Here is a 27,665-nt window from a genome sequence, read left to right as displayed (position 1 = left end):
GCTCTCTATTTATATCGAAGAGGGAGCTCTGTCCTTCTTCCAGCCCCTGTAACGCATGTTCTCCTCGATGGCTCGCCAGATTTGTTCCACAATCTCCTTGTCTCGGAAGCGCGAGGTATCATGACCCTCTCCGCGCCAGCGGTCAATACCAGTTGATAGAACACGGTGACCCCAACTGCGGATATTATCCGGAGCAGTCTCACCTCGCCAACCGACGTAGACGCCCAGCGTGTGCTTGAAGAGCTCGTTGGGGTCGCTCCACTTGTAGTTCTTGAACTGCCAGGTCTGTCCAGTGGTCAGGACTGCAACAATTCTGTTCCAGTATTCAGGCTTGAAAGCCTCAGAACCCTCGACCAGGATAAATCGCATAGGTCGGCTGGGGTCAATGGAGGGGACAGTGCGTTGAACATGAAGCATAGTGGCTGTGTTACCCCCTGCATCAGTGGGCACGAACTTTCCGTCTTCAAGGAAGGATCTCGCGTTCGACAGGCGAATCAAAGAAGATGCCGAAGGTGACAGGAGAATGATAGGATCCGGTCGCCTAGACGGAGCCTTCTGATTCAGTGCGAGTGATGGGTTGGTAGGAATGCTGGTGGAGCTAGACTGGGATTTCTTCTGGATGAATGGCGCAGCAAGTTTGCGGACATGGGAGAAGTCCTAGCAAGGTCAGATGGAGCTCAGATAATTTGACTACAAGACATACCGTAGGCTTAATGCCTCTTAGAACCGTGTTGCGATCACCCATCTTTCGTTCGCCATTGTAGATACCCACAAGCCTGGGGTTGATCGTACCTCGACCAGATCGCGCCTGGCCCGAAGTCACAGCACCCGTCTTCGCCGTTGTCGTCGCGCCACTAGGTGCAGCACCCGCATCGTTGGCGAGCGGCTTGATGTACTCACTCTCCTCGCTGGCTCCTTCAAGCCAGGTGATCAAATCCAAACGTTCGATGAAACCCAAGTTCTGGACCTTGCCCGTACTGCCAGCAGCAGCTAGCTCGTCATTGAGGGTTGTAGCCGAGGCATTGTATTCAGGAATTGCAAGCTCGCGGTTCAGCCAGGCAAAGTAGATACTGCGCAAGTCGACTGGCTTGTCGTTGGACACGAAGCGCGTCGGGTTATCGATAGGAACGGCGACATCCTTGTTGGGGAAGCGCAGATGTGTGGCCTGTGAGAGAGGGACTTCGGCCGCGGAGGCATCAGCTGATGCGCTTGGAATGCAAGGCGCGCTTGAGGAGATGGATTGGCGAAGGAGAACAAGGCCGTCGAGATCGGCGGCGGACGCCATTATGAGGATGGTCGCGCTGAAATAGGAGGCGCAATCGATTGGAACTCAATGTTGTATACGGACTGTTGTAATAGGATGCCGACTGATCCTGTATATCCAATGAAGGTGGTTGTTCGCGCTTCGAGCGTGTTCGTTTGCGATGGAGGTTGGATGAAGTGAGGATGAAAGGCTGAGGCTGAGGCTGCGATTTTTGGCAAGCTCTCCTGCCGTCTATCTTAGCTCTCTGTTTTCTGCATTCCCATTGGCTCAAGACTGAAGTGTCCAATCAGGGGTCTGCATGCTTGTCTTCAACTCCGACTTAGATTGATGGCAACTGTCAAGGTATGCATGCTATTAAACATCAATTTATTTCGATATATACTACTTAGATTATCTGCATGAATTTCATTTAAGTGGTTTGATGGTTTCAAAGTTGACACTTTGCTGTTGCCTTCTAGAATTTGTCCAGAACTTTAGGGTAAGTCCACGACTATTACATGCAGGCCAAGACACTTTCCAAATCATCTTCAAATCGCTATTGGGCATATTAGATCCAGTTATAGAGGCCTGAGCATGTTTTAGTATAACTTGTGAATTCTAGATCAGGTGGTATTGGTGTTTTGCTTCGCCTCTCTTGGCCATCTTAGGTTCAACTCTGTTTCAACTGCCGGCCTACCACAACACCATCACACTGCCATGCGCGCAGGCCCTGCATCTCCAATTCTCCTTGATGTCTTGCATGTGAATAACGTCATGCAGCATACGACGCTGATCAAGCACTACATTGCACTGATTCCACGATTTCTACCTGAGCTACAAGTCAATAATTGTGCTCGCAGATTGTTATGAAACCTTATTGAATTATCGTCAACTAGTCTATCCGCGTAATCAACCCCCGTCTATTAAGTCTGAGTTAGGAGATTCTCATCCGTTGATCACAACAATTAGCTAGCTGATATCGTCGGGCAAGTTACCTAAGACCCCCATGCTGAGTTCACTCGAAGTACCGTATACTTGCCATCTACTAACCTTATATCTACGAAACTCGAGATCCCTAATCCGCATACAGCTAAAGGCGAGGCAATCAGCCGCCACGCCCATGTTTCCACCCCCATCCATCCCACGAACATTGCCATGGTTGTAGAAAACTCTATGAAGACCGGCACGTGCAGTCGATTGGTACTGTAACCCAACCCTGCCATAGGAGCCCTTTTCCCGGGAAATGTTAGTCTCAATAACGGCTCCGGACCAGTTTGCGCGGATCACCCCTATGTCTCGACCTGCCGCATTCCCAGCACAATGGGTAATGTCTTCATTTGCGTCGGATTTCCGCATGCAGTAAAGACACGAGAATAGCGATGCCTGTCGTTCCTCGCTTTAGTACGGATATGGACGAATGATATGGTGCGTGGATGTTTCGGAATCCGCCATGCCGTCTCTCATCGCGTGGCAAAGCCACCACGACACTGCCACGAGAAAACGAGGCTGTCCCTTGATACAGGACCTGAATGGGAATAGATCGCTCCTCACATGTGAAAGCCTTACCAAGTCCGACTTTTCATACATGTATTGTACTCTTTTGCTGTATGTACACCTAGCTGTATATCCGTATCTCCTTCATCAAAGCCATGCCATAAAAAGATATAATTCCGCTGCTCCATGCAAGGACTCCGTCAACGCCGATCAAGCTTAATCTCCGAATTGAGTACCGTCGTGCTAAAATACATCTATATGCCAAAGACAAGTTTCATACGCTCATACGTGAAGAAGGCGACCGCCGCCATGGGGAACACCTTGACGTATCCGATAGTTAGGCCAACAAAGAAACCAGATGGACCTCTCTCTCTGAGGATCATACCGGCAGTCTCGCCTATCCTTAATCGACGACCGTCACCAACAGCTCCACCAACTTGCATTCGTCGACGGATTACCTCAAGAGGGTACGACACCGTTTGTGAGATCAAACCAGCAATGCCGCCAGCAGTAAGTTCTGCCCATGATCGTAGAGCGGCTGGCTTTCCTTCGGGATGGTTCTCCTTCTTCGGTAGTGTCGTATGCTTTGCGAAGCGCGGTAGCCGTAGAATATCACCAACAGTATCGTGAGTCAAGAATGACATGCCGGCATAAGGCAGCATGCCCATGACAGTCGGAGCAAATCCTCGGTAAAAGTTGACCAGTCCAGTTCGGGGAGCGATGGCTTCGACAGTCGCTGCGGTTGCCTCTGCAGCGGCGGATACAGGCGCAGATGCGTTCGGTAATCGGGTTGCTGATGCTTTCTCCACAGGTTGCTCGTTGTATATCTGGCGGCATATTGAAGATAGAGAAGAATGACCATCGCGCTTAGTCTCGAAAGCCAGTCGCACTCGGATAACTTCTAGGGGATAGGTAAAGAAGACGGATGTGACACCTGCTAAACTTCCACTGAGCAGTCTCCTCATCGGTGTCTCGTGTGCTCTATCGGGAATAACAATGGCTCGGATTTGTTCGTATGCAAGAAATTTTATACCGGCGTATGGGAAAATTCGTAAAAGCGTCGCAGAGTGTCCACGGTAGAGACCCGTGATACCTTCATAATGGTGGATATCCTTCATGGCGCTGGCAACGCCAACCCATGATCCTGTATACTTCGCGAATCGAGGATTACTGGCTTGAAAGAGAATCTTTACTCGATCTAATGGCGCAACAACGGTCTTGCCCTATTTTCAAGAGTTAGAACGTTATGCAAGGTTTCGGCATAAACTCAATCACTTACAGCGCAACCGGCTAAACCACCCGCAACACCAGATTTCCATATGTATTCAAGACTCTTCATTTGCGGTTTTGGTGTTACTGCTTCCTGGTCTGTGGGACACACCGAAGGCTCCTTTTGCGACTTGGTGAGGGGATTCGAAGAGCCATGGTTCTGTATGTTGCGGTTCCGCGCAACCTCGGCCATGGAGGAGGCCTGCTCCATGTGAGCAGCGTCGGAAGACATTGCAGCACGTGGCTGACTTTGGTGAATGGATTCGAGGCCTACGGATGCGACATTCCGTGGCAGAGTCGATTGAGGATCAGTATTCGAAGCCAACGCGACAAGAGAAAGTGTCTATATGGTCAAGTCTAGAGTTGGTGAAAACAGGTTTGGTGGGGAGAATGATGAATGTTCGGAGAATGGGGAGGATTTTGGAGATAGCCCAGTCTATGCGGCGCACTCGCGGCAGAATTTCTAATCCCCGGCTGTCAGCGGGCGGCTTGGACGTCATTAAACCGACCTCTGCTCAGTGGCCAACAACAGCGGCCTCCCCACAAGTTCGGGTCAGTTATGACCTAGAGAAAGTGGTCACGCAGCGCATCGAAGCCGACCTCAGCGGAAATACATTCCCCAGAACCCCTAGAGGTGATCGAAAAGTTAGCCCATCAGGGGTCTAAGACATTGCGATTTAGTGGACGCATGCACTGATAATCCACTGCAACTCAGCAGATTCGGGGGCTGTCTAACGGTTCCGGTGATCAATAACCGAGCGCCGAGGCTTGCCGATTGTCGCCGTGAATTTCTATTCTTTCAACCGCGGGACAAAAAAAAAAAGAGCAAGCAGGTGGAATAACTGTCATCCGGCAGTCAGATCTGTGTCATGGCCAAAGACAGCCACCGGTCTTCAGTCCTCTTTGAGAGTCCTGACAAGAGCATTATTGTTATCGATATCCCCACGTCATTAGAAGAAAGCCAGGTTCTCCCGTCCCAGATCCCCCGCCGCCGCATCGTCTCCGCAGAACCCCCCGCAACTCCGTATCCCACCCCGGAGCCCCGGTATGGAAGAGACGATCACTCGGCACTTGCCTCGCCTGCTGCCCAGTTGGCTCAGCTTATGACCGCTGCAACAGTCAGCAGCGCCTTAGAGGACCTTAGCAGCTCATATTCGTATTCCGGTCCCTTTCATCGGGATCGCCTTATTCAGCCACAATCGCCTCCGCCTGTATCCGCTCTGCCGCCTTTACTTCCAGACAAAGCCGAACCTTTACACGGCTCTATTGAAGCTCTGTGTGATTCTTTTCATACCTTGGCCCCCAAATTTGACCTTGTTGTTTTAGATCCTCCATGGCCAAATCGGTCTGTAAGGAGGAAGAAGGACAAATATGATACTGTCTTCAATTTGACTGAGATGAGCAATCTCTTGCTACAGATTCCTTTGGCATCTCATCTTGCACCTGACGGACTCGTCGCCGTCTGGATCACTAACAAACCCAGTATCCACGACTTTCTGACATCTTCCACAGGCCTGTTTGCTGCTTGGGGCCTCGAGCTCGTGACCGAGTGGACGTGGCTCAAGGTTGCTGCATCAGGTGAACCGCTATATGATATCGAGTCTACATGGAGAAAGCCATGGGAGAAGCTCATCATAGCAAAGCGCATCGGCAGCAAGAAGCCAGATGCCCTTAAGCCCAAAGTTATCATGGCAGTGCCAGATGTGCATTCGCGAAAGCCGAATCTTCGAGATCTGTTCCAAGATGTCCTCGAAAAAGAATGCATTGGACTTGAGATCTTTGCTCGTAACTTGACTGCTGGTTGGTGGAGTTGGGGAAATGAGGTCTTACGCTTCCAACAGCCCGAACACTGGAAAGATATAGAATGAAAAGATATACGAGTTTTCAGCGTCTATTTTTGCGCTCATAGTCTTAACCCGCCCACATGCATTGCCCATCCAAGACTAGTTACAATAATGTACAGTTGTGTATCCTATAGAGGTCCTTTATCCGTGGCACCTCATAGAATTGCCGTCTCTTTCATTAGCAGTGTCCTGCAACCTAAAGTCATAGCCCGCCCTTGTCCATAATTCGTTTAAGCCTCTTTCGTGGGCTCCACGGCCTTCTGCTCGTTACCCAGAATCTTCTCCCATTTGGGATCCAGCACAACATCGTTGGTCCACTTCTCCTCTCCCGACATCAACTTCTTGGCCAACTCGGCAAGCTCTTGTCTCTCCTTGGATACGGGCGCCTTGCTCTTGAGGGGAATCTTGAATCGCTGTTGTTGAAGGTGCTCGTCGTTACGCTTCTCCATCAAATCCTCACGCATCTTCCATAGTTGGTTGCTCCAGGGTGTGAGATCCTCAGGCAGCTCGGGCCATTGGAAGGGCTTCGCCAATTCGACGGTCATGACCTTGAGAGGCTTTGGACGGTACCACGAGCGCGAGTGGGAGTTGCGCTGGGTTAAGGGCTGCTGCTTGACGTACGATCGGACCTTTGTGACCTCGACATCGTAGAGATTCCACAGGTAATCTCGAAGATCGAACTTTGTGAATCGGAGAGGGACCTGGAAAGTGGCTTCGTTCGGTGGCATGTGCTCTTTTCGTAGGAAAGTGATTACATGGTTGGGCCTAAGAGGGGAAATGTTAGAGGACTGGCGGTGACGGAAAGGGTCAAGAGACTACACACAAGAAAACCTGCTTCTGTCCCAGCTTGAAGCCGGGCAATTGGCGAGCCACCGTCTTTGCTACCTCGGCCATGGTCGTCGTTGAGCCCTTTCAAAGATATCGCGACGGTTGGTTTGGGATGTGAAGAATTTCGATGACCGGCATCTGATTGGCCTCGACGGCGAAAGTGAACTTCCGAGAGGGGTGTCGATAGCGACGATCCAGAAAATGCACGCCCCGCATGTCCGTGTAAGAAGTGAATTATCGTCATTGTTTACAAGCCATATTCATGAACAAAATTAATTAAATGATGATGATGCTTCATAAGCACAATAGAAGAGTCGAAAGCAAATATCAAGTGCCTAAATTCTTTATACCGAGCTAGAACCCGTCAAGTGGCTAGCAAGTGACACTCGCTCAACTCATTTGTCCAACACTTACTCTCAGTGCGACAGCTTTCCCTTAGCAACCGGAACTCTTTTTCTCCCCAATAAATGCCGAAAATCAAACGAGAGACTCTATTCCCGCTTCTATGCCGGTATAATAGCATAAATGCCAGATTCAGAAAACACAACCAGCCCTTTGAGGTCGCGGACTCGGCTCTCGCACCATGACAAAGCCGACGACGATGAAGATACTGGCGAAGTGTCCAAGTCCGACCAAGATGCTCATCTCAGCTTTCTGTCGTATGAGTCGGACGAAGAAGGCGATGTCTATATCACCGATATGGAGGAGGAAATGAAGCAAGAAAAGAAGCGGTATCCTGGCGCCAGCAGCTGGGCTCCTGCCGAAGAGCGACTCTTTGAGATACTGTTCATGCGACAGGATTTACCGATGTTGCCTACAACATGGGATGTAGATCTTCGCGGTATTCCTATCTCAGAAACAATATTCCGCACTTCGAAGGATTTTCCTCCTATTATTTATGCCCACGGCAAGAACTTCGCAGGTAAGCTCATCGCTGACCTCGAAGACCTATGGCTTACTACTATTAGCAACACAATGCCTGACTCGACTCGTCGATCTTACCTCAAAGACCAGAGCCACCTGTCAGAGTGGCCACCGGAAAAGAGCACCGAAAAACATCAAGCGAGAGCTCGACAGATATCTGAACTGGGCAGCACAGGATGGCGGATACATGCATCTCCGCATCGTTCCGAACATCGTGACTGAAGTTATCGACACCACCAAGCCAGAAGATGAAATCATAGAGTACATCCAAAAACGCATGAGATTGCTAGCGAAGCTACAGAGAGAATTTCTTCGCGAGGACAGGAGCCCGCACTTCTGGGATGTTGTTAAACCCAGAATCTTCAAATCGCCTAAGATCAGAGCAGAGCCAACAATCAAAATCGAGTCAGATAATGACGAGTCCCCATCACGCGCGAGATGGCTTACACCTGCTGAGAGCAGAGGTAGTTCTCATTCCCTTTCTGAGAAGATCTCCATGAGGACTGAATGTCACGGTATCAAAGTCGAACCTGGGCTTGAGAGTCCCAGTATCTCAGCTACTACGAAAATCTTCAACATCACAAGTATCCCAAAGGTCACCCCACCTCCACGCTCCCAATCGCCATATTCAACTGCTGAGCCAGAGACGCCTTCCAAGCACAGTTACACTCGCCATCCCCCTGTGGTATATGGCCTTTTCATAATCAACACCTCAGTTCTTGCCCTCACAACAGACTCATTCCAAGGGCCAGACTCATATGTCAGCTTTCATGTTCAGGTCGACTTTTCTGACGAACACCAAAGTATTTGGAACGCCTTGACAATTGCTCTTGTGGCATGTCTTGCTCGTGACGAGCTGCGTACTCGCATCACGGACTTTGAGGAGCTGCCTCGCATCGAGGATAGCGATCCAGATGCTTGATCTTTTGGACGTATTCATCTCTGTGACTTCTATGGGGAATCAATCACAAGTTTTGGTGCTGTTCGAATACTCGACGTACTTGCTTTGATCACGTTCTGTTTATAATTACTCTCTTAGCGTTGGCGTTGGCTGTTAATACCCCTGGCTCTGCAGTTATCGAACAATGAAATTCAATTGCGTATTGGCAAAGTCAAATGAGAGCCTCTATTCATCATGCTCTCTATTCTATCCATGTTCTGATGTATCTAATCAGTCATTTCCTTCTATTCCCAACGCCCAGTAATGATGGCCGTCCTTAGCCTTAAACGTCTCTCTCTATCTGTACATATATGGCCATTGCAATTCATCTCATATCGTCCGCTTCTCTAACGCGTTATACAGAGGGTGGGTGAAGCGGGGAGGATGCTTTTTGTGACAGCGCATGAAAAAATGGGTTTGAAAATCATAAAATGAGGTAACTACAAGGTTGAGAACAACGTGTATGTGAAGTATGTGTGGAGATTTTTACATTTCCTTTAGCTCGGTGGGTGCAAGAAGCTCGAGCTGGCGGAGAAGTCGTTGGTACAGGAACAGCATGCAGCCGCTCTGGATGAAGGTCCAGACACCACGGGGGCCGACACCACGGAACCATCCTGCGATGCCTTCTGTACGGTAAATCATGCGCAAGCCGGTGAAGACAGAAGAGGTATCGAGGGGAACAGCGCCAGGTCGTGGTCGGTGTGTGCTGGGAGACGAGGTTGAAATGTGTCGGACTTGTGATGTAGCATGGTGGTCCTTAGAGGCCCGAGGTTCTGTGGGAGAGCTGATCTGTGTCTGAAGCCGCGTCTTGACGACATCGAGAGGGCAAGTAATAACACCAGCAAGACCACCAGCTGCCGCGCCTGTGAGGAGCTCGAGGGAAGCGCCGATTTCGCGACTTTGCTTGTACTTGCGAGCCCAAGTGGTGAATTGCTCCCAGAACATGAATTGAAGAGCAGAGAAAGGCAGATCACGGTAGAGGGTAGCCTTGTAGCCGTAAAACAGAGCAGGGGCTCCTTCTAAGCGCACAATGGTGCGGGCAGCGTCCACAGTACCGCGGTAGTTGTATCCTGAGACGAAATGGGGGTTGTTGTAACGTCCTTGAAGTTGCAGACGTGTTTTGAGGACTTCTGACGGAACGTAAACAATGGATGCAGCGAGATCTCCAAGGAAACCTATTTGAACTTGTTAGTATCCGTGGGCGCTTTTGGACACGATAGGTGCCGTACCTGCTGCTAGATATGACACATGCTGTTGCACACCATGGTCGATTAAGAATCGTTTGCTCCATTCATATGTACCGAAGAACATGACTGTTCCAGGAAATGAACCTCCAAGAGCAGGAAGCCATCCTCCATAAAGACCCCGTCTTATACCCTCTTGTCTCCATATGGTGTAGTAAGACTGTCCCAAAGATGTGTATTTTGAGGGAACGTGAGGGTCGCCCTGTTGTCTCGTCTTGACAGTATCGAGTGAGTGCATGAGCAAGTCGCCGGTAGATCCTCCAATACCACCCGCAATCATGGCCTGTCGTTCAAGTCCCATGTTAGCGCACTTCGAAGACGAATAGGCCGGAAACGCTTGGTGGTGCAACTCATGGCACCCTGGTGGTTAGAACGTACATGGAGATACGGCGGTCGCCCCTCGGCTTCGACATCTACATCTTGTGCGGCCATGTTCTGTTCCTTTGCGAGACTGGCGCTGCTTCTACTACTGTCCAAGCGACGTCCCGTCCAAGCAGCATGACGATGCTCGGGAGACTGCGCAAAATCGCTAGCCGCTGTCGTCGATCCGCCGCTCGTCGTCGTCGATTGGGCGAAGGCGAGATCAGAATCTTGTTGCTGAAGACCCAAGGGCATATCCGGGGTCGAAGTCTCGAGTCGAATCGAATCGGAGGGAAAAAACGCTGTCGAACCCCAACCAGTTACAACCTAAGGCGGAATTGCTCGGAAGGTGTGAGGAAGAAAAAGAGGATCCCAAGAAAGAGTGAAGGGTGTATTAAAAGGGATCGCTCTGTCGCGATGATCCGTAGAGGGGAGCGGACGGACGTCGCAGGGTCGCAAGGAGAGATAAGAAAGTATGAACGATGTCGTTTTTGATATGTCAAGAATTTTGAGGGCCTTGGCCGGCTTTTACCAGGCTAATCGCGAATTGCGGCTGTAAGTAACTAGCGGGCTTTGCTCAGCGGTTTCTTAGTGGCCGATCAGGGGTCGGTGTTGAATTACAGCGCCCATCAACGTCACTCAGCTTTAATGGATGAAAGAATTTCTTGCAAAAAGGCGGGCAACACTAAAGGTCGTCTTATCTTATCTCGATGTCATTATGGACTCTCAACCACAACTAACGTCAGTGAGGTCGTTTATGAGCTGAACTGCTTGGACTTTCTTGGCAAAACTTCTGACGTGTGGTTATATATGCTTCAGTCCAATATTTGATAACTTTTGCTTTTGTTGTTCGCGTTTCCATAATTTTTCATACATATAGTACATCATCAACTGCCATCATTCTACCAATGCCCGTTTATGCTCACGCCATGGAAGCGCCCCAAACTTGCGAAATGGATATACAACATGTGTAACCCGACCCGTGATCAACTGCTTCGAAACTGGACCATAAGTGTTGCTGTCAAGACTTGATCCCGGAGGTCCGTCTCCTTCCACCCATACGTGGCCCTGCGGCACTCGCACAGTTGGCAACGGGTGAGGTGCCTTGGTCTTGATTACATCGTTCTCCAGCGCCACCACACGTTTGACTGCGATTGTCTCGGGATGCAGTGGGCTCCTTCGATAGCTTCCATGTTAACTCTCATAAATTACTTTTTCTAGTTGTGGAAAGAGGGCTTCTCCTACCGTAATGTCACCACCATGCCCCTCTCCAAGTTCTCCTGGGGTGACCATTTCCAGTTGAGGATCACATCTCGCCGTAGAGTTGAGTCTTTGTCGTCGTTTATCAGAGGATACATAGATGCGCCGTCCACAAAGGTCAGTTCGGCAACGTGCAGGTTAAACATGGCGATGACCGGGATCCAAGTTGCGAAACCAAAGACTCTTAATGCTGTTGATCGGGCCAGACTGGGTTGGCCATTGCCTCTGAGGCGTGCCCATATCGAGCCAAGAGCCATTGTATATGTCCTTTTCTATTGCTGAGTGCTGTCAATTGATACCATGGTTCATGGGTCAGAACGTCGTCTATTGCTGGTTCTGGTTGAAGAGATGCATAGTCTAAGTATACAAATTCCATTGAGTCTAAGCTGACCCCGGCTAGTTCCGCCGGCCCGCTAAACAGCAGAAAGCAATGCTTCCATACCGTAACTACCTATATCACAATGCTTCTTCCACTTCTTTTACCCTGGGTCGCAGAACGAATGTCCTCTAAGTGTCACAGGCGAAAACAAAGTCGCCTAAATGCTACTCTACGGCGCCATAAAATGTCCAAATTTCGTCTCTCAGGCTCTCGGTGGCCAAAGTTACGACATCGCATGAACCATGCCCCAAGTCAAGTGTGAAATAATCAAATACAATGTTCGTTAACAACGCCTTTTTTCAGACGCCCCCTTCCACATGTTGGAAGAACTACATAAAGTCTGGATTGTGATGCTTTTGCTATCCGGGATATCCTTTCCCTTCTATTACATACACCCTTTTACTGTCCTGCCGCTTTCGCCGCCGCACGCTTTTGCCTGGCCACAAATTCCGCAGACTAGACGGTTTCAGCGATGTTCTCGTCGCTGTCGCTCATACTCTCATCGCCGCTGACTTCGGCGTTCTCGCGTTCGCGCTTCTCCATCAGGGCCTGTAGCTCGGCGTCATCGCTCTCGGTGACAGCCTTGGGCTCCATCTTAACTGTCAAGTGGCCGCCTGCAGATTCAATGCTGTTGCGGATCTCGACAATGGCCTCTTGCAAGCCGGCGATACCGACAGCCTTATCCAAGCATGTGCTGGTGAGAACGTAGAGAGGAGGAGACACAAGCTTGACCTTGACCTGGGTTTCCTCAGTGTTCTTGGCCTCAGCTGTGCGAAGAGCGGTCTTGACAGCATCGATTCCCTCGTAACCGAAGCAGGTGACCTCGACATCGGCTCGGATCTTGGTGGGCTGGGGTGTGAGTCGCTTGCTGATGTAGGTCTTGAGCTCCTGGGCAGTGACCTCGTCGGGGAAGGTGATGTCGTTCCAAACCTCGGGGTTGCTTGTTCAAGTTAGCACGTGCGTTCTCACTCGGTTTAATGAACTGACGTGATGGAGAGCTTGAAAGCATCAAGAGCGTGACCGAACTTCTTGTTCAGGGGCCAAGCGATAGCTTGGTATAGTTCCTCGAGGGGCTTCTCGGTGGCCTTGGCGAGATGTACCATGACGGAGTGAACCATCTTGCTCTTGTTGTATCGCTCCTCACACTTCACGATATCCTCGGGAGACACTCGTCGCTTGGAAAGATCGATGTAACCTGCCTGAAATCAATATGGTGCCCAAAGGTGTCTTGATAATAATAGTTGCTAACCCTTCTCTTTGTCCACACGGAGTACCACGACGACCTCATTGCGACCGACTCGGATGAGCTTCTGAATAGATCGGATACGTCTTCGGGAAAGCTCAGAGAGCAAGATCATGCCGTCGATGTCGTCGTACTCTAGAAGCTTAACGTAGGCACCCATCTCGGCGATCTGGTATCGGTCAGACCAAGGTTTCCGCACAGATCAGACTGCTACTGACCTGCTTGACATTGACCATGACAAAGCTATCGATCTCCGGGTACTTCTCCTCGTAAAAACGGCAGCTTAGCGACATTTTGGCGGTATTTTCGAGGCTGTTCAAGTAAAGGTATTCGGTCGGGGTCTCGAGAAGAGGTGGGGGTTTCGATTTTGAGTGCTGTCGCGCGCCGGAAATCGTTCTTAAATAATGGTCGGAAAAAACTGTTGGTAAGTTTCTGTTCACGTAATAACAAAACCGAAAGTTTGAGAACAAAAAACCCTCGTGATCAAATCGTAAATCGTCACGTCAACAGTGGATGTAGAGGGGAAGAGTCATAATTTTGACATTTTACAGTGCAGTTGATGATGGTGGGGTTGTGGCGGGCGGGTGGGTAACAGAAATCCTGGTCTCTAAGAATAAGAGTGTTAGAATAAAGTAACCTAAAGTTGGGTTTAGACTCGAGCAAAGCGACCATCTTATTTTGTCACCTTGGTTCTGGGCGGCCAATTCTTCTGACACCCCCGACGGCGGGGTGTGGCTCGTTGTTAGGCGGTACCTGAAAAATCCGGCAAAACGCCGCCCAGTTGCTTCGAGTCGCCCGTTGCCCATGACTGGCTTTCTTGCCATGATGGCAGAGAGCTCCACACGTGACTGAACCAAAGGTAAACAACTTCACCTACTTCTGTTGGCAAGAGCATCCATAACAATGGCTCCTGGTAAGTTAGGCCCGGCAGTTACTGCAATTGAATCGCAATAGTTTGCTGACCACATTTTAGCAACTCAATACGAACTTTCGCCGCCTCCCACCGACGCGGTGTCGTCGATCGCGTTTGCGCCAAACTCTGGAACCAAGCTCCTTGTCTCATCATGGGACAAGAAGGTGTACTGCTACGACATTGCAGGCGGAGCTGGTGAGACGACTCTTGTCAACACATACGAGCACCGAGCGCCTGTTCTGGACGTTTGTTTCGGCGCCAACGACAATGAAGCTTTTACCGCTGGCCTGGACTGGGCCGTCAACAAGTCAGTGAATGCCGATATATGCGCCTGGATGAATTGTACTGACACCAGTGACTAGAATTGACTTGACAACTGGAGAAAAGACTTTGTTGAGCAAGCATGCTGCGCCAGTGCGATCTATAGCTTACAGCCCTACATATTGTAAGTTCTCAGATCCCCGATACCGCTACGATTGACTCATACTGACACCAATCTAGCCGTTCTGGTTTCTGCATCTTGGGATTGCAGCTTGAACCTTCACAACCTGAATGACCCCTCGAGTACCCCCATAAGGGTCTCCCTTCCCGGCAAACCTCATGCATTGGCTGCGAGCCCCACAAAGATTGTGGTCGCTATGGCGGGTCGTGTTATCAACATTTATGACTTGAAGACCATTGTCGACCTGTTCGCTACAGGCTCATCCGATCTTCAGCCTTGGCAACAGCGTGAATCATCCCTCCGATATCTCACCCGCGCAGTTTCCTGCATGCCTAACGATGCTGGATACGCCACCAGCAGTATCGAGGGCCGAGTTGCCGTTGAATGGTTTGAGGACACGCCCGAGTCACAGGCTCGAAAGTATGCTTTCAAGTGCCATCGCCAAGCGGCGCCAGATGGCGACGGAGATATTGTCTACCCTGTGAACGCCCTAGCCTTCCACCCTGTCCATGGAACATTTGCTTCAGGAGGTGGCGATGGAACCGCTGCTCTATGGGACGCCGAGGCTAAGCGACGACTTAAGCAATACCAGAAGTTCCCCAACAGCGTGGCTGCGCTTGCATTCTCAAGTGACGGCAAGTATCTGGCTGTGGGTGTGTGCCCGGGCTTCGAGACTGGTCAAGAGGATTACAACGGTGCTGGCCAGACATCAGTATTGATTCGTGAGCTTGGTGAGAATGAAGCCAAGGGTAAGGGAGCCAAATAGACGGAGCGTGCAATAGATTCATGTTCTCCCCAAGGCGTTCTGGTGGTTGCGGGCTTCTCGATTTGTATATTTCTATGTACTGTTTACGCTTCAAAAAGGTTACATTAATATACCCTTGTCATAAACGGACATGAAACATTGTGAAAGGTTATTTGGAATGATCGCCATCAACATGTCCTGTAGGCAAGAGGACTCCAAAATCCTGTAGTAGATTCGCGATTCCCAACGATGGGCTCCTTAGTAGATGTGGCCTATTATTTCGGAATGCCATTTCTTGATGATTAACACTGTGCCTTCGGGTGACCATGGGCTTGGGCTGTCCTAGCGATGCCTCCTTTTCGTTAAATCCGTCGCGACATTGGTACTCGAGGCTGTTCGAGAGAGGGGTGCGCGGCCATGGCACAGGGCCAGGCATCCTATAACTTTGAATACGAACACCCTTTCTGATCATATATGGTCCCTTCGTTTCAATGCTTCTCGGAGCTCCTCGAGGTACAGGTCTCAGTTTTGTAACAGCTCGTTCTTCAGGACTTGGTGGTTCTGGCGGAGGACTCTCATCAGATATCCACTCGTGTGCGACAGATGTGTCCCCTGCTTGAATATGAGTATTTCTGATGAAACAAATATGCAAAGTTATACTGTACCTGGCAAGTTTCCTGAGTGGTCTGTTCCTTGGGTGGAGCGAATTGACTCTGTTCGTCGCTTTTTGTGTCTTCGTTCTGACCTCAGGGGTATCCGCACTTGGACGTCTTGGTCTTCTATTTCAACTGGTTGGCTCGAGTCTCTGGGTCGTTTTTGTTTAATCTTCTTTTGCGGCGTCTCAGGTATGCTGTTAGGTAAAGTCAATTAATAGGATTGGTGAGGTTTTTTCGATTGCGAACTTACAGCTTAACACGGGCAAACTCGCCTATCCATGACTCTGGAATCTCTATTTCCTCATTGATGTCTTGTGAAAGGCAAGATCTGTCAGGGCTCATGCGAGTGTTGTCGTTTTTGGGTGAGGAAACATCATCCCTATCGAAATTGTCGAGTATTGCGGCCTCAAGGCTTTGTAGCAGCAACCGGTGCCGTGTAATGTTCTCGGTCAATTCCATCTTTACCAGCACAAGAGCACTATAAGCAATTGGAATACAAGACAATTCATTGTGAGACTTGCTGAAGTCTTCGAGCAATTATGTGACAGCATTTGAAAGTTTGTTGTAGTGGAAACGAGAGACCGTCATTTTCAACTCCATGGGAAGGAGCACATCAAGCAACCGATAGAAACTGGAAGGTGCGACTGCGGCAACCTAAAGGCACCTGCCATCTGAGAAGGTACTGTTCAGTCTGATTCACTGTCATTGATAGAAATCATGATATTGGCCAGTACTTACTTGAAAGAGTCATTGTTAGGTACTGATGATGTTCACCTTCTGCATTTCTCATGTTTCACAGCTCCGACGTCAATGCAACCGATAATAATTGAATGTACTATAAAGCTAATCATCTGGAAGCAAAAGGATGAAGCAATTGTTCTGCCAAAAAGCCACTGGAATCTCTGTCTTCGTAACCCAACCAACCTTCCAAGCAAACATCTGTCTCTGAGTCCATGTAGTTCACTGCCAGACCCACAAAAGGATATCATGCTTTAACAATGGTAGGAAGGCATGACAATAGCACCTATTCTTTCCTTCCAACCCAATTCCTGCCATTGTGGGTGATACTGCGGCCTAGACCGAGCTGGCAGCCATCGCCAAAAATTCGCATTGAGACGGGCACCCTATTCGCCCCGTTTCATGGGAGAGACAGGCTTGAATTAGTTAGAAGATATGAAGATGTAATTGCAAACGAACTCACCTTTGACGGCTGAACATGGTCAATTGTGCCCCCCATCTGGAGCAGCCAAACATCTGGACCCCCAGTCGACTGCCCTCCACGATAGAGAAAGTCATGGGGGAAGCCAGGATCAAATCGCACAGAATTATCAATTTCCTGGATATCTTCTTGGGTAAGCTGCAAGGTGAGCGCCATAATATTGGCCTTGAGATGGTCCACCTTTCGACCACCGATGATGGGAAAGACATAAGAGGTCTTGTGCATGACATATGCCAGTGCGACGCTGGTGATGAGTGTGTTCTTACGGTTAGCGATCGACTCCAACACTCGACTGGTTCTGACCTCCTGGTCGCTGGCCTCTACCCTTCGTCCTTCTTGAGCATTTCGCTGCTCTTCACTCTTGAACTTGCCGCCACCAAGAGACCCCCAAGGGGCAATTCCCATGCCTTCAGCTCGACACATGGGAATGATGTCTCGTTCAAAATCGCGCGAAGCTGCGGACCAACGGCCCTGGTAAACAGAGAACTGGCGAAGTCCATTGCAGCGAGCGTACTCGTTTGCCTTGCTATGGAACTGTCAGCCACGTTCTCGGGATTGGTTAAGGGTTTTGACTCACCTCACAATCCAAGCGGGAGTATCACTGATTCCAAGATGAAGAACTTTCCCGGACTGTACAAGTTGGTTGAGAGACTGCATCAGCTCCTGAATCGTGGTGCTTCCATCGTACCAGTGAACGTAGAGCTTCGGCAGGGTTAGCGAATATCTTCCAGACGAGTGGGAAGCATACCAGGTCGATGTAGTCGGTCTGCAGGTTCTTGAGACTGGATTCAATCGAAGTTCTTAGACTTTTTGTGCCGTTTCCACAGAAGTTTACCAAGATGTTGGGACTACCAGGGCCAGCTCGAAAGTTGGTGGTGTACTTGGTCGCAATGACTGGAAGAGACTCAGTATCATGTCATCCAAGGAATGTGTGGCAGTAACAAACCCATCTCATCACGGTTTCCACGTTTCGCCATCCACTCTCCCACCCATTTCTCCGTCTCTTGAAACTGGTAATTGTTTGCAGAATCAATGAAGTTCCCACCCTTACTCAAGGTTAGCGACACATGCTTCCATCATTGGACAATATGTAAGTCATACTTGTTCGTAGTAAAAGTCCATGATGGACTCGGCGGTAGATTGGTTGCATTCGCCCATTAATTCTTTCCTACATCGTGTTTGAGCGAGAGTATGCAGAGTCCACGGTTGCTGTCTTACCAAGCGTTTCCAAAGTTCATTGTTCCAAGACAGATAGGAGAAACCCACATAGAAGCTGTAGGTGATAGCAAGCGGTATCGACCCAGAGGGCTCTTGGGAGGCGGGGCGGCAGGGAGAGCCATCGTGGTCAGTAGTCGTATTTCTTGAAGGTGTTGTTGATAGGGAGGGATGATGGTTTGGTTAGAAATGAACGGTGGCAGAGCGTGATGAAAGAGAAACAAAAGGCAGGAGGTTAGGTTGGCCGAAGGACGACTCTACTTTACCAGCGACAGTGACAGCGACAATGGCAGTGGCAGTGGCAGCAACAGAGGTAGGTACAAAGTCAATGATTCACCACATCATAACCACGAAAGAGGAATATGCATAGGCCATGATTCACTGTTTATATACTTCTCGTCCAGTATCAGACTACCTATCATGACACCTACCTAAGGTAGACAGCTTCTACCCAAGATATGCATCTAATGCCATTGTGGAACGGTCCTTCTGGATTCCGATGCAGGTCTCGGATTCCGCATAGAACTACTGGTAGGTATGCTCATTCTAATTTGTCAATTGGAGTTTATTGCTACCATCGGAGTTAAGACGATTCAAATAACAGGAAGATTCCTGTAGTCTATTGGCTGATGGAGCATGATCGAGGAGTTCTCCAACAAGGACAAACCACTCTACCTTTTAGTGTTAGTATGAGCACCACGATGGGTATGGCATCGGGTTTAACGGACTTTTACGTCCCTGATAGGCTCGAAATCTTGTTCATTGTTAACGCCGATCGAATATTTGGTGGTGTCTTGTGGTAATTATGACGGACATGCATAGATACATGCCACTATGTTCAAGGATTTTACAAGACCTCAATGACTCGATTAGCTGCAAATAACAGAAATGAGCTTCGAACATACTAGTTTATTAGCTTGTAGCAACATATACAACTATCACCTCAAAGACATGATATCAGTCATTAGACGTATAATGATATATGAGGTTGAATGTCACTTACCCTGGGGCTACCCCAGAAAATGGAAAAGAAGCGCCCGTTCGTCAGGAATTTTATAGTTTGCTCTCATTGGACCGAACTTCCGATCCCTGGGTCGAGTCGGTACGTACCACCCTCCATTTTCAATCTCACTTCAATTGGCTTAGAATCTGTGCATCACACCACTACCGATACCGCGAGCGACATTTCGAGACGACAAATTGAGCCTCAAAAGACAAGCTCAAGTGACCAGATCTGGACAAAATTGGTCCGAACCAAGATGACGGCCGCCTAGATGGCCTCTCCAAGTCCCGCCCCTCCCAGGGCTGTCGTTCACGCTCTCCGTGGTGTCCTCCTAACCACGTCCTTTTCGGTCATTCTTCTGGCTGAAGAACGACGACGACGCCTCAATATTGCCCGGGCTGCTCTCGACAATGCCAAGAAACTTCACACTGCGCGAGTGAACCGCAACTCGACTGCGTTGGCGGAAAGCTACAGCAGTAGACGAGAATTTCCGATTGAGATTGCCCACGATTTCTCCCACGCCCCCACCAACAATCCTCTACGCCGCCGTCGACAGCGAATTGATTCATTAGAGAATGAATTATCGCGACCGAAAGAGATTATATCGATAGAGAACTTTGAGACGACATTACCGGGGGATGGCGACTCAAACACATCTCAAACAAGCCAGAGAAGATGGGACGAGTGGGATACGGCTCGAAGGGAATTATCACGAATATCAGAGACCAGTCCGTTTACGCAAAGTAGCCATCATATCAGACTTTCCTCGGATGTCAAGCTGTCAACGCTGCAGTCACGAAGTCAGAAACCAAGGACCCCAACAACGACCACCAGACCGAACACGGAATCAGATACCCCAGAATCGCTTCATCGTACCAACGCAACAATATCCCAGCCAGCCGATGAGACTTTGGACGGACAGTCGATATCTTTATTGCAATTAGACGCCATTGTCACAGATTTGGAGGCCTTGGACTCATCAAGTAATCTTCGTGCCGAGAAAGAGAGGAAAGCCATTGGTTTACTTCGAGAATTGTCCTCAGGGAAGGTTGAGGAGCCTCAGGAAATTCTGTCAAGAGGTATACGTCTCCTTCAGTCTGTTGCGACTTCACAGGAGTATGAAAGTATTCCTTCCATCCTGGAGGCAGTTCGTCCTGTTTGTCAAGACCCCTGTCTACTTGCTGTACCATTCTTCGACACTTTGAAACGGAACCCCGATGTAGAGGGCGTTCGCCATTTCATAAGGAGTCTATCGAGGTTCCAGCCACATACGACCAAGACCAAGAATGACAGAGAATGGCTCACTCGATTATTGATGCACAGCTGGAGGAAGTCGAAGGATTTCACCGAAGTACAGAACATTTACAGACTACTTGAAGAAAGTGGGCTTTATGACAACGATATCTTCTCAGCGTCTGCACAGTATGCAGTCAGGCGCCGTTTTATCCTTATTGCTCTTGACGCTGGCGATGATGCGACCGCAAGTGCTGAAATGTCCCTCCTGTCCGAAATGAGATGCGAGCACTCTGGTGTTGATGTGAAGCTTCGCGGTAGGTTCATTGTCCGAGACGCAGAACTGGGACACTGGGACAAGGCCATGCCTGAGCTTCAGACCTTTGGACCTAAAGCAAAGGAATCAGACCAGTTTCAGAAAGTGCTCTCATGGCTTACAAAGATTTACTGCAAATCCCATACCCCTTCACAGGCGGATTTATTCATCCGAGATCTTGTTGATAGCCACGGCATGATGTTGAATAAACATCTTGCTTTCTTCGTCATGGACAAGCACGGCCGAACACGCAATCTTCAAGCCCTGGTCGCATGGGTGCAGTTCTGTCAGGACGGTGGACTGGAGATGGATCAGGTCTTCTTCAACGAGATTGCCGACAAATGCTGCAAATATTGGAGCTTGTCGAGGGTTGATGTGGTTCGCATGCTCAAGGACGCACAAAGCTCTAGGCCGTGGATACAAGATCCTCTCCTGACCAAGTATGTGAGTGACGGTGCTTTGCATGATGTTCACAAACCTCTCCCAGGAGAAAAAGCGGATATCTTTAGACTTGCCCAGACCCTTCCCGAGAAACGAGGGGACTCAATTGCCATGTACGAGCGAGCAGTATTCAAGCACATGAACACTCTAGCACTCCGAAACGATTGGAACGGTGTCTACAGCGTGTACCAAGAGGCGATTAAGAAGAGCCTTGGCGATTCGTCGCGATGTCTTCGACTTGCTGTCGTGGCCAATATTCATTTAGAGGGCCCCCATTCGTCCACAGGATCGAGGCTCATCAATGAAGCCTACAGCAAGAAGCATGATATCAGTGGGGCTTTGGTGCCGGTGTTAGTCGCACAACTCGAGGCCGGCGATAACGCGGGTGAGCTGCTTCAAGAGAGTCTCACCAAAGGTCAGCGAATACACGACAGTGTCTACAACAAGGCCGCTCGAGTGCTTACACAGAAGGGTAACCCCGAGGCCGCGATTCTGGTGTGCGAGGTAGCGGCACGAGAGAACGGCGAGGGTGAGCTGGCATACAGCAAATACAATTTCGCCACCCTCATCCACTCGTATACTGGTCAAAGACGCTATCAAGACTTGTCATCACTGATTACCAGCTTCAACTCGAAGTCTGAGTGGTGGCAGGGCAGCAAAGAGTGTAAAGAATCAGTCAAGTTTGCAATGAAGCATGTGGCTTCGCGAGCGGCAAAGGACGAGAGATACGAAGAAATGTACACGCAAGTGCTGCTGCGTCTCGAGACTGCCTTTGAGCATATCAAGTGCATGCGAGCGACAAAAGAAGAGCGAGAGATTTTGACTAGAGAGGCTGTTGGCGCCTTCAAAAAGGCAGACGAGCCAACAGCATTCGAAGGAGGGTTCTTTCCAGAGACACAAGCTGAACGACAAATACCCAGAGATAAGAGGAATATGGACTGGGAGTCGGCCACAAGGCGAGATCCAGCACCTCAAAGCCTAAGCGAGACGAGGCATCGCATTGTCGAAGATGAGTTACATGCTCAAAACCAGAGGATAGACGACATTCGAACAGGACCAGAGAGAACGAAGCGAGAAACGACATCACCGCCTCAAACGAGCGAGAGAGAAATACTATTAGAGAAACAAACGGCCGGAGCAATGTCTTGAAAGCACACATAGTTAGAACGCATATGCATTGGCATGGCATAGATATCATTGTTACATTTACGAAGCTCTATTAGGATATATTGGCTGTCTGGCTGCTCAGAACTTGTGTGCAGCTGTAGCCCGGTGATATGATGGTGTTTATCATGCATCATCTGTATATAAAAACAATACAATGTAACAACATTTGAAGCAATAAACGGTATATTAATTTGCCTAAAGCTATTTGTTTCTCGATACGGGCTGCAGAACGCAATTGACGTGTCCCTCACTTTGAAAGCACATGCAAACCAGCTTATTGTATGTGGTTACATTTTGCATGTGATTTCACTCATCTCTGTATCTCAAAGTAAGCTCTGAACTGACTGCAGAATGCAATTGATTGCTGGTGGATACAAGTTTTTAGTAGCGTCACATGCATGAGCGTATTCGTGTAGACTAGACCCGTTATCATGAGATGTCAAATGGAGGTCATCAATCAGACAATGATTGGATACCCCAACGCAGGAACAACAAATAAGCATCAGCCCAGCTTTGAAGAAAAACAATGGATCCGAATACGTTTTTCCCTTCCTCTTTCGAGACGAAATAATACCGGACTCTCACTCGGCACAGAGACGTACGATTTAGAATTATCTTTTGAGGGTCCTGCTCTTTCACATGCATGTTCCAGATCCGGAACCTGGCGGTGTCCTTTTCGTCCATCGAACCATGTCCAGCAGATATCAGACCCGTTGGTTGGTCGCTTTTTGAGCGGTCAGGGCGTGGTGGCGCGATTGCGAGTGGACGGGAGGGAGATACAGCGTTGCGGGGTGAGGCGTTACAGGGACCTTACAGCGGGCTACTCCCCTGAAGGAACGAGAATGACAGCCCTAGAGAAGGAATGGAACCAAGAAAAAAGAAGAGCTAATGGAAGCATTACCCGATGACAAGGGTCCCGTCCATTGGATCATCTTTTTTTTCTGCCCCTGACGAGCGATCCAATGAATTATAGGCTGATTTGTTGGTGATGCTCTGAATCCTATGAGAACGAGAGAACAAAGGGTCCTTATAAACGGCACATATCCGGTCAATTGCAACAAGGCTGTGAGGAAACGTCGTCTTTTTAAATATCTGTGGTCTTTTCGACTCTTGAACCAACAGATTCCCATCTCCGTTACCTCAATTGAATTCGCCTCATACAAAAAGTCTAGAGCGTCATTGTCCGGATCTGTGACCCCTGACGCATGAATCTGGCTTTGTTCAAGATAGATTCAACTTGGAACATCTGAGCTGCCTCAATCTCTCAATCCATCATTCTTCTTTATACAAACATTCTACTCTCTTTGTTTGTTCAAAGATATTTTCTGTCTCGGTTGTGCGACTCTTCCTTGGCTACCACTTCCCCCTAATTTCCATTTTCAGGGTGATCCGAAAACCCATCCATCCAATTTCTCGCCGCCCCCCGATCCGCGATTAATAGACCCCCCACTCCCCATCGAAATCGCAGGTCTAAGTTCCAAGACAAGACAAGTCCAATCTTCAACTGCCGCGACTTGAACCTTTATCCTTTTTTTTCTTGTCCTCAACACACAAGCTATACGAGCCAATACTTTCAACAATGGCTTCGATACTCACAACAACCGAGGCGCAGTCTCGTCGCCGCGAACAATACCATGAAGCCGATGTCGTCGTTGTAGGAGCCGGTGTATTCGGATGCGCCATGGCCTACGCTCTCGCCAACCAGGGCCGATCCGTCCTTCTGCTCGAGCGATGGCTCAAGGAGCCCGATCGCATTGTCGGCGAGCTTCTCCAGCCTGGCGGTGTCGCCGCCCTTCAGAAACTCGGCCTCGGACACTGCGTTGATGGCATCGATGCTGTGCCTTGTTACGGATACACCGTTTTCTACCACGGCGAAAAGGTCCTTGTACCTTATCCTGGTATCGACGATGGCGGAAATCCTACACATGCTTGGGGAGGTCATAGTACAGGAGACAGGAGCACGAGACCTTCAGGATGCAGTTTCCACCACGGCCGCTTCATCAACAAGCTACGAGAGTCATGTATAGCCCATAAGAACATTACTGTTGTTGAGACTGAGGTTGTCAAGACACTGCGCGGAGAGGCGTCGGACCAGATCCTAGGTGTCGAGAGTCGCACCATGAATAAAGAGACAGGCAAGAAAGAACAGGACTACTACTTTGGACAATTGACCGTTATCTGCGATGGTTACGACTCCAAGTGGCGCCAGGAGGTCCTCCAGTCCAAGCCCAAGGTCTGCTCAAAGTTCTACGCTCTTGAGCTCATCGATTGCGACCTCCCTGAGCCTGGCCACGGCCATGTGATTATCGGCAACGCTTTCCCTATCCTTCTCTACCAGATCGGCACACACGAGACCCGCGCTCTTATCGACGTGCCTCAAGGTATTCCTGAAGCTTCACCCGAGAACGGCGGTGTTCGTGGCTACATCCGCAACTTCGTCCTACCTGCGCTTCCTGCTTCGATCCGACCATCAGCTGAGAAGGCCCTCGAAGACGGCAAAATTCCCCGAAGCATGCCCAACAGCTGGCTTCCTCCCACGAAACAGCGCGCCAACGGAGCAATCCTTCTCGGCGACGCTATGAACATGCGCCACCCTCTTACAGGTGGTGGTATGACTGTTGCATTCAACGACGTTGTTATCCTGTCTGAGCTCCTGCACCCCGATAAGGTCGGTGATCTTGGCGATTCTAAGTTGGTCAACAATGCGCTCGACGAGCTTTACTGGAAGCGCAAGCCTTTGACAGGAATTATCAATGTTCTTGCTCAGGCTCTTTACTCTCTGTTCGCTGCTAACGACCGCCAACTACGTGCTCTTCAGCATGGATGCTTTACCTACTTCAAGCGCGGCGACACTGACGGTCCTGCTTCTCTCCTCGCTGGTATCCTCCACCGTCCTTTCATCCTCTTCTACCACTTCTTCTCCGTCGCCTTCCTGGCTATCTGGCTCAACGCCTGCTCCGTTATCGGTTGCGGAATCTTTGGTATCTTCAAGTTCCCTCTGGCCATCATCGACGCCCTCCTCATCCTCTGGAAGGCATGCGTTGTTTTCGTGCCCATTATGTGGCGCGAGACTTTCCAGTAGAGCTTGACATATCAAAAGAGAAAACGAAGCATGGTGATTTTTATGTAGCGAAAGCTGCGGGCGTTTATGGAGCTTTGGCTTTTGGGATCTTTGACGTCCAGCTTCTTTGAAAAGAGTCCATGTTTATAGATCGGGAGTTATCTTTGAAAAGAGGAAAGGGCTGTCGTATATATTTCATGGATGGTTATGAGACATTTGAACATTTTGAAATGTTGAGCGTGGGAGTGGCTTTTTATTAGATATACACACGCTTGACCTGAGGCTAGACCCTGGGCATCCAGTAAACATTCATACCAAGATTAATACTAATTGCAAACTGATACCCTTTGTTCACTCGTGCTATGTAACTGAATGATGAGTAGAAACTTCAAGATGTTTACTAGTGTAGTAGAAGTTATTCCTGAGCTTTGAGGTGGCAGAAGTAATGGCCCATCTAGATGCTGGTTCAAACTGGCATGGTGTGGCCAAAGTATTTCATCCTGTCTGTCTCACAGTTCGTAAGTATCCTGGCACTCTGATACTCTGATGGAAGCTAGATGGGCTTATGCCTGGTTTGTAGGAACAGTAGACTTGTATTCAACTTCGTTTAGAAAGATCTCTCTATGATCATTAATGTCTACGCTTGTATCCTCATTTCTTTCTTTCCCTTGGTATATCCACCTATGTCAATCTTCGTCGATAGACACCAAACATCCAGCTGGCCCGTAGCACCGCAAGACCAAGAGCCATCTTGATGCTGTCCTGGATGACATTGAGCTTACTTCCACCCACCTCATGCCACTCGATTGGCACCTCGGCAACCTTGATGCCAGGACTAGTGCCAATAACACTGCCGTCGTGGCCGAGAACTGGTGTTGCGGGGGCTGACTCGGCGAGCATGAGCATCTCAATGTCGAAAATCCAGCCCTCGGTGTGCATGTAGGGGATGATGTGAGGGAGTGATTCTCGGGAGAAGAGCTTGAAACCGCACTGGGTGTCGCGGATGCGGGATGTTGCTGGGGGTGTGAGGATCATGAGGACGAGATGGAAAGATCGCATGAGGAAGTTTCGCAGAGCCGATCGCTGTGGTTTGTTAGATGACTGCCTATGTTCGATTATGAGATGTGACTTACCTTGACGACGGCCTCACTGCCAACAAGATGGGCACGACTGCCGATGGCAACGCCACGGTGCGATCCATCAACAACTTCCTCGCATCCTTCGATGAGCTTGCCGGCATCAGAGAAGCGTGAAGCTCCATCGGCATCAGCAAACAGGACATATTCGCCTCTCACATGTCGGAAACCATGAGTAGTTGCTCCGCCCTTGCCTCTGTTGCGCGCAAGCGAGATAACCCTCAGAATGTCATGCAGACCGTTATCCTGAGCGAATTGGAGAACAACATCAACGGTCTTGTCCTTGCTTCCATCATCGACTACCAAAATCTCGTAACCTCCGAGGTCCTCCTTAGCAGCGCTTCGGGTGTGTCGCTTAGACGCTGGGTTCGTCGCGCTTGTTCCAGGACCTGTGGTACGGCCAAAGTGCTCATCAAGGTAAGCGACAGCTTCCTCAAGAGTAGGGATAACGCGGTCTTCTTCGTTGTAGGCTGGGAATACGACGCTCAGGCGTACTTGGGCAGGTTCAATGTTGCCAGCGTCGGGAGTGGGATAGGCTTCGGAAGGTTTGATGGACTGCTCGCTGGCCTGGCGCTCTGCAAGCCAGCGGTCGTACCAGCATGGTAGAGGTTGAGGCTGTGTTCGTCCGGTAGGGTGGGATGTGATGTACTGCTTCTCGGAGGGGTGGACGGGACGAGGCTTTGGGGCGACGAGATGGAGAATGACATAGAGCTAGAGAGGTCAGCTTGATGCGATGCGCGGAGTGGACTATAGAGTGTACCTCGAAAACAGCCAGTGAAATCAAGCCGAGGAAGAGCACGATCAGGATGTAAACAGGCGTTGCCTCAATCCAAGCCCAAAGAGGCTTCAGAAATTCGGGCAGGTCGTGAGGTGCCGCGACAGTCATTTTTGGTGTTGAAATGGATGCGACCAGCGACTGCGGGGAGGGGGGAGATGACAAGTTAGAGTCAAGGAGCGTTCATCAGAAGTGATTTTTATTTTGTTGAGTAACACAGAAGGAAAAGGTAAATGCGCCCGGTTTGGCGAAAAAAAGAAGGTTACAAAACGAAAAGAAATGCGATACGTGGCCGCGGTGATTTGCTTGTATTGA

General features: G+C 49.5%; 13 protein-coding genes across 13 annotated transcripts; 5 read left to right on the top strand and 8 right to left on the bottom strand.

Annotated features, from left to right (window-relative positions):
• Window positions 1-9: 9 nt before the first annotated feature.
• FIESC28_06280 (uncharacterized protein) lies at window positions 10-1,285 on the bottom strand (the record flags this gene model as incomplete). Its single annotated transcript, XM_031160424.1, has 2 exons — window positions 10-657; window positions 704-1,285. 2 exons carry the CDS (start codon window positions 1,283-1,285, stop codon window positions 10-12), a joined length of 1,230 nt encoding a protein of 409 aa, XP_031015470.1.
• A 1,706-nt stretch (window positions 1,286-2,991) lies between these two features.
• Window positions 2,992-4,238, bottom strand: FIESC28_06279 (uncharacterized protein; the record flags this gene model as incomplete). Its single annotated transcript, XM_031160423.1, has 2 exons — window positions 2,992-3,960; window positions 4,017-4,238. The coding sequence occupies 2 exons, from the start codon at window positions 4,236-4,238 to the stop codon at window positions 2,992-2,994; spliced, it is 1,191 nt and encodes a 396-aa protein (XP_031015469.1).
• Window positions 4,239-4,875: 637 nt separating this feature from the next.
• Window positions 4,876-5,874, top strand: FIESC28_06278 (uncharacterized protein; the record flags this gene model as incomplete). Its single annotated transcript, XM_031160422.1, has 1 exon — window positions 4,876-5,874. One exon carries the CDS (start codon window positions 4,876-4,878, stop codon window positions 5,872-5,874), a length of 999 nt encoding a protein of 332 aa, XP_031015468.1.
• A 206-nt stretch (window positions 5,875-6,080) lies between these two features.
• Window positions 6,081-6,744, bottom strand: FIESC28_06277 (uncharacterized protein; the record flags this gene model as incomplete). Its single annotated transcript, XM_031160421.1, has 2 exons — window positions 6,081-6,615; window positions 6,674-6,744. The coding sequence occupies 2 exons, from the start codon at window positions 6,742-6,744 to the stop codon at window positions 6,081-6,083; spliced, it is 606 nt and encodes a 201-aa protein (XP_031015467.1).
• Window positions 6,745-7,203: 459 nt separating this feature from the next.
• Window positions 7,204-8,524, top strand: FIESC28_06276 (uncharacterized protein; the record flags this gene model as incomplete). Its single annotated transcript, XM_031160420.1, has 2 exons — window positions 7,204-7,600; window positions 7,647-8,524. 2 exons carry the CDS (start codon window positions 7,204-7,206, stop codon window positions 8,522-8,524), a joined length of 1,275 nt encoding a protein of 424 aa, XP_031015466.1.
• A 504-nt stretch (window positions 8,525-9,028) lies between these two features.
• On the bottom strand, window positions 9,029-10,401 carry FIESC28_06275 (uncharacterized protein; the record flags this gene model as incomplete). Its single annotated transcript, XM_031160419.1, has 3 exons — window positions 9,029-9,717; window positions 9,772-10,069; window positions 10,165-10,401. 3 exons carry the CDS (start codon window positions 10,399-10,401, stop codon window positions 9,029-9,031), a joined length of 1,224 nt encoding a protein of 407 aa, XP_031015465.1.
• A 1,840-nt stretch (window positions 10,402-12,241) lies between these two features.
• FIESC28_06274 (uncharacterized protein) lies at window positions 12,242-13,321 on the bottom strand (the record flags this gene model as incomplete). Its single annotated transcript, XM_031160418.1, has 4 exons — window positions 12,242-12,725; window positions 12,773-12,980; window positions 13,035-13,197; window positions 13,247-13,321. The coding sequence occupies 4 exons, from the start codon at window positions 13,319-13,321 to the stop codon at window positions 12,242-12,244; spliced, it is 930 nt and encodes a 309-aa protein (XP_031015464.1).
• A 610-nt stretch (window positions 13,322-13,931) lies between these two features.
• Window positions 13,932-15,149, top strand: FIESC28_06273 (uncharacterized protein; the record flags this gene model as incomplete). The annotated part of the gene is made up of 4 exons (XM_031160417.1): window positions 13,932-13,941; window positions 14,002-14,248; window positions 14,304-14,386; window positions 14,443-15,149. 4 exons carry the CDS (start codon window positions 13,932-13,934, stop codon window positions 15,147-15,149), a joined length of 1,047 nt encoding a protein of 348 aa, XP_031015463.1.
• A 148-nt stretch (window positions 15,150-15,297) lies between these two features.
• On the bottom strand, window positions 15,298-16,243 carry FIESC28_06272 (uncharacterized protein; the record flags this gene model as incomplete). The annotated part of the gene is made up of 3 exons (XM_031160416.1): window positions 15,298-15,740; window positions 15,794-15,978; window positions 16,035-16,243. The coding sequence occupies 3 exons, from the start codon at window positions 16,241-16,243 to the stop codon at window positions 15,298-15,300; spliced, it is 837 nt and encodes a 278-aa protein (XP_031015462.1).
• Window positions 16,244-16,908: 665 nt separating this feature from the next.
• FIESC28_06271 (uncharacterized protein) lies at window positions 16,909-18,343 on the bottom strand (the record flags this gene model as incomplete). Its single annotated transcript, XM_031160415.1, has 7 exons — window positions 16,909-16,938; window positions 16,986-17,529; window positions 17,581-17,705; window positions 17,752-17,897; window positions 17,950-18,013; window positions 18,105-18,171; window positions 18,222-18,343. 7 exons carry the CDS (start codon window positions 18,341-18,343, stop codon window positions 16,909-16,911), a joined length of 1,098 nt encoding a protein of 365 aa, XP_031015461.1.
• A 1,149-nt stretch (window positions 18,344-19,492) lies between these two features.
• Window positions 19,493-22,360, top strand: FIESC28_06270 (uncharacterized protein; the record flags this gene model as incomplete). Its single annotated transcript, XM_031160414.1, has 1 exon — window positions 19,493-22,360. The coding sequence occupies one exon, from the start codon at window positions 19,493-19,495 to the stop codon at window positions 22,358-22,360; it is 2,868 nt and encodes a 955-aa protein (XP_031015460.1).
• Window positions 22,361-23,957: 1,597 nt separating this feature from the next.
• On the top strand, window positions 23,958-25,460 carry FIESC28_06269 (uncharacterized protein; the record flags this gene model as incomplete). Its single annotated transcript, XM_031160413.1, has 1 exon — window positions 23,958-25,460. One exon carries the CDS (start codon window positions 23,958-23,960, stop codon window positions 25,458-25,460), a length of 1,503 nt encoding a protein of 500 aa, XP_031015459.1.
• Window positions 25,461-26,120: 660 nt separating this feature from the next.
• Window positions 26,121-27,461, bottom strand: FIESC28_06268 (uncharacterized protein; the record flags this gene model as incomplete). The annotated part of the gene is made up of 3 exons (XM_031160412.1): window positions 26,121-26,522; window positions 26,573-27,286; window positions 27,336-27,461. The coding sequence occupies 3 exons, from the start codon at window positions 27,459-27,461 to the stop codon at window positions 26,121-26,123; spliced, it is 1,242 nt and encodes a 413-aa protein (XP_031015458.1).
• Window positions 27,462-27,665: the final 204 nt, after the last annotated feature.

Source organism: Fusarium coffeatum, assembly GCF_003316985.1.
Source record: "Fusarium coffeatum strain FIESC_28 chromosome Unknown BRIP53273_contig_136, whole genome shotgun sequence".
Taxonomy (NCBI): domain Eukaryota; kingdom Fungi; phylum Ascomycota; class Sordariomycetes; order Hypocreales; family Nectriaceae; genus Fusarium; species Fusarium coffeatum.
The sequence above is the reverse complement of the archived record's forward strand: the minus strand, read 5'-3'. Positions and strand labels throughout refer to the sequence as shown.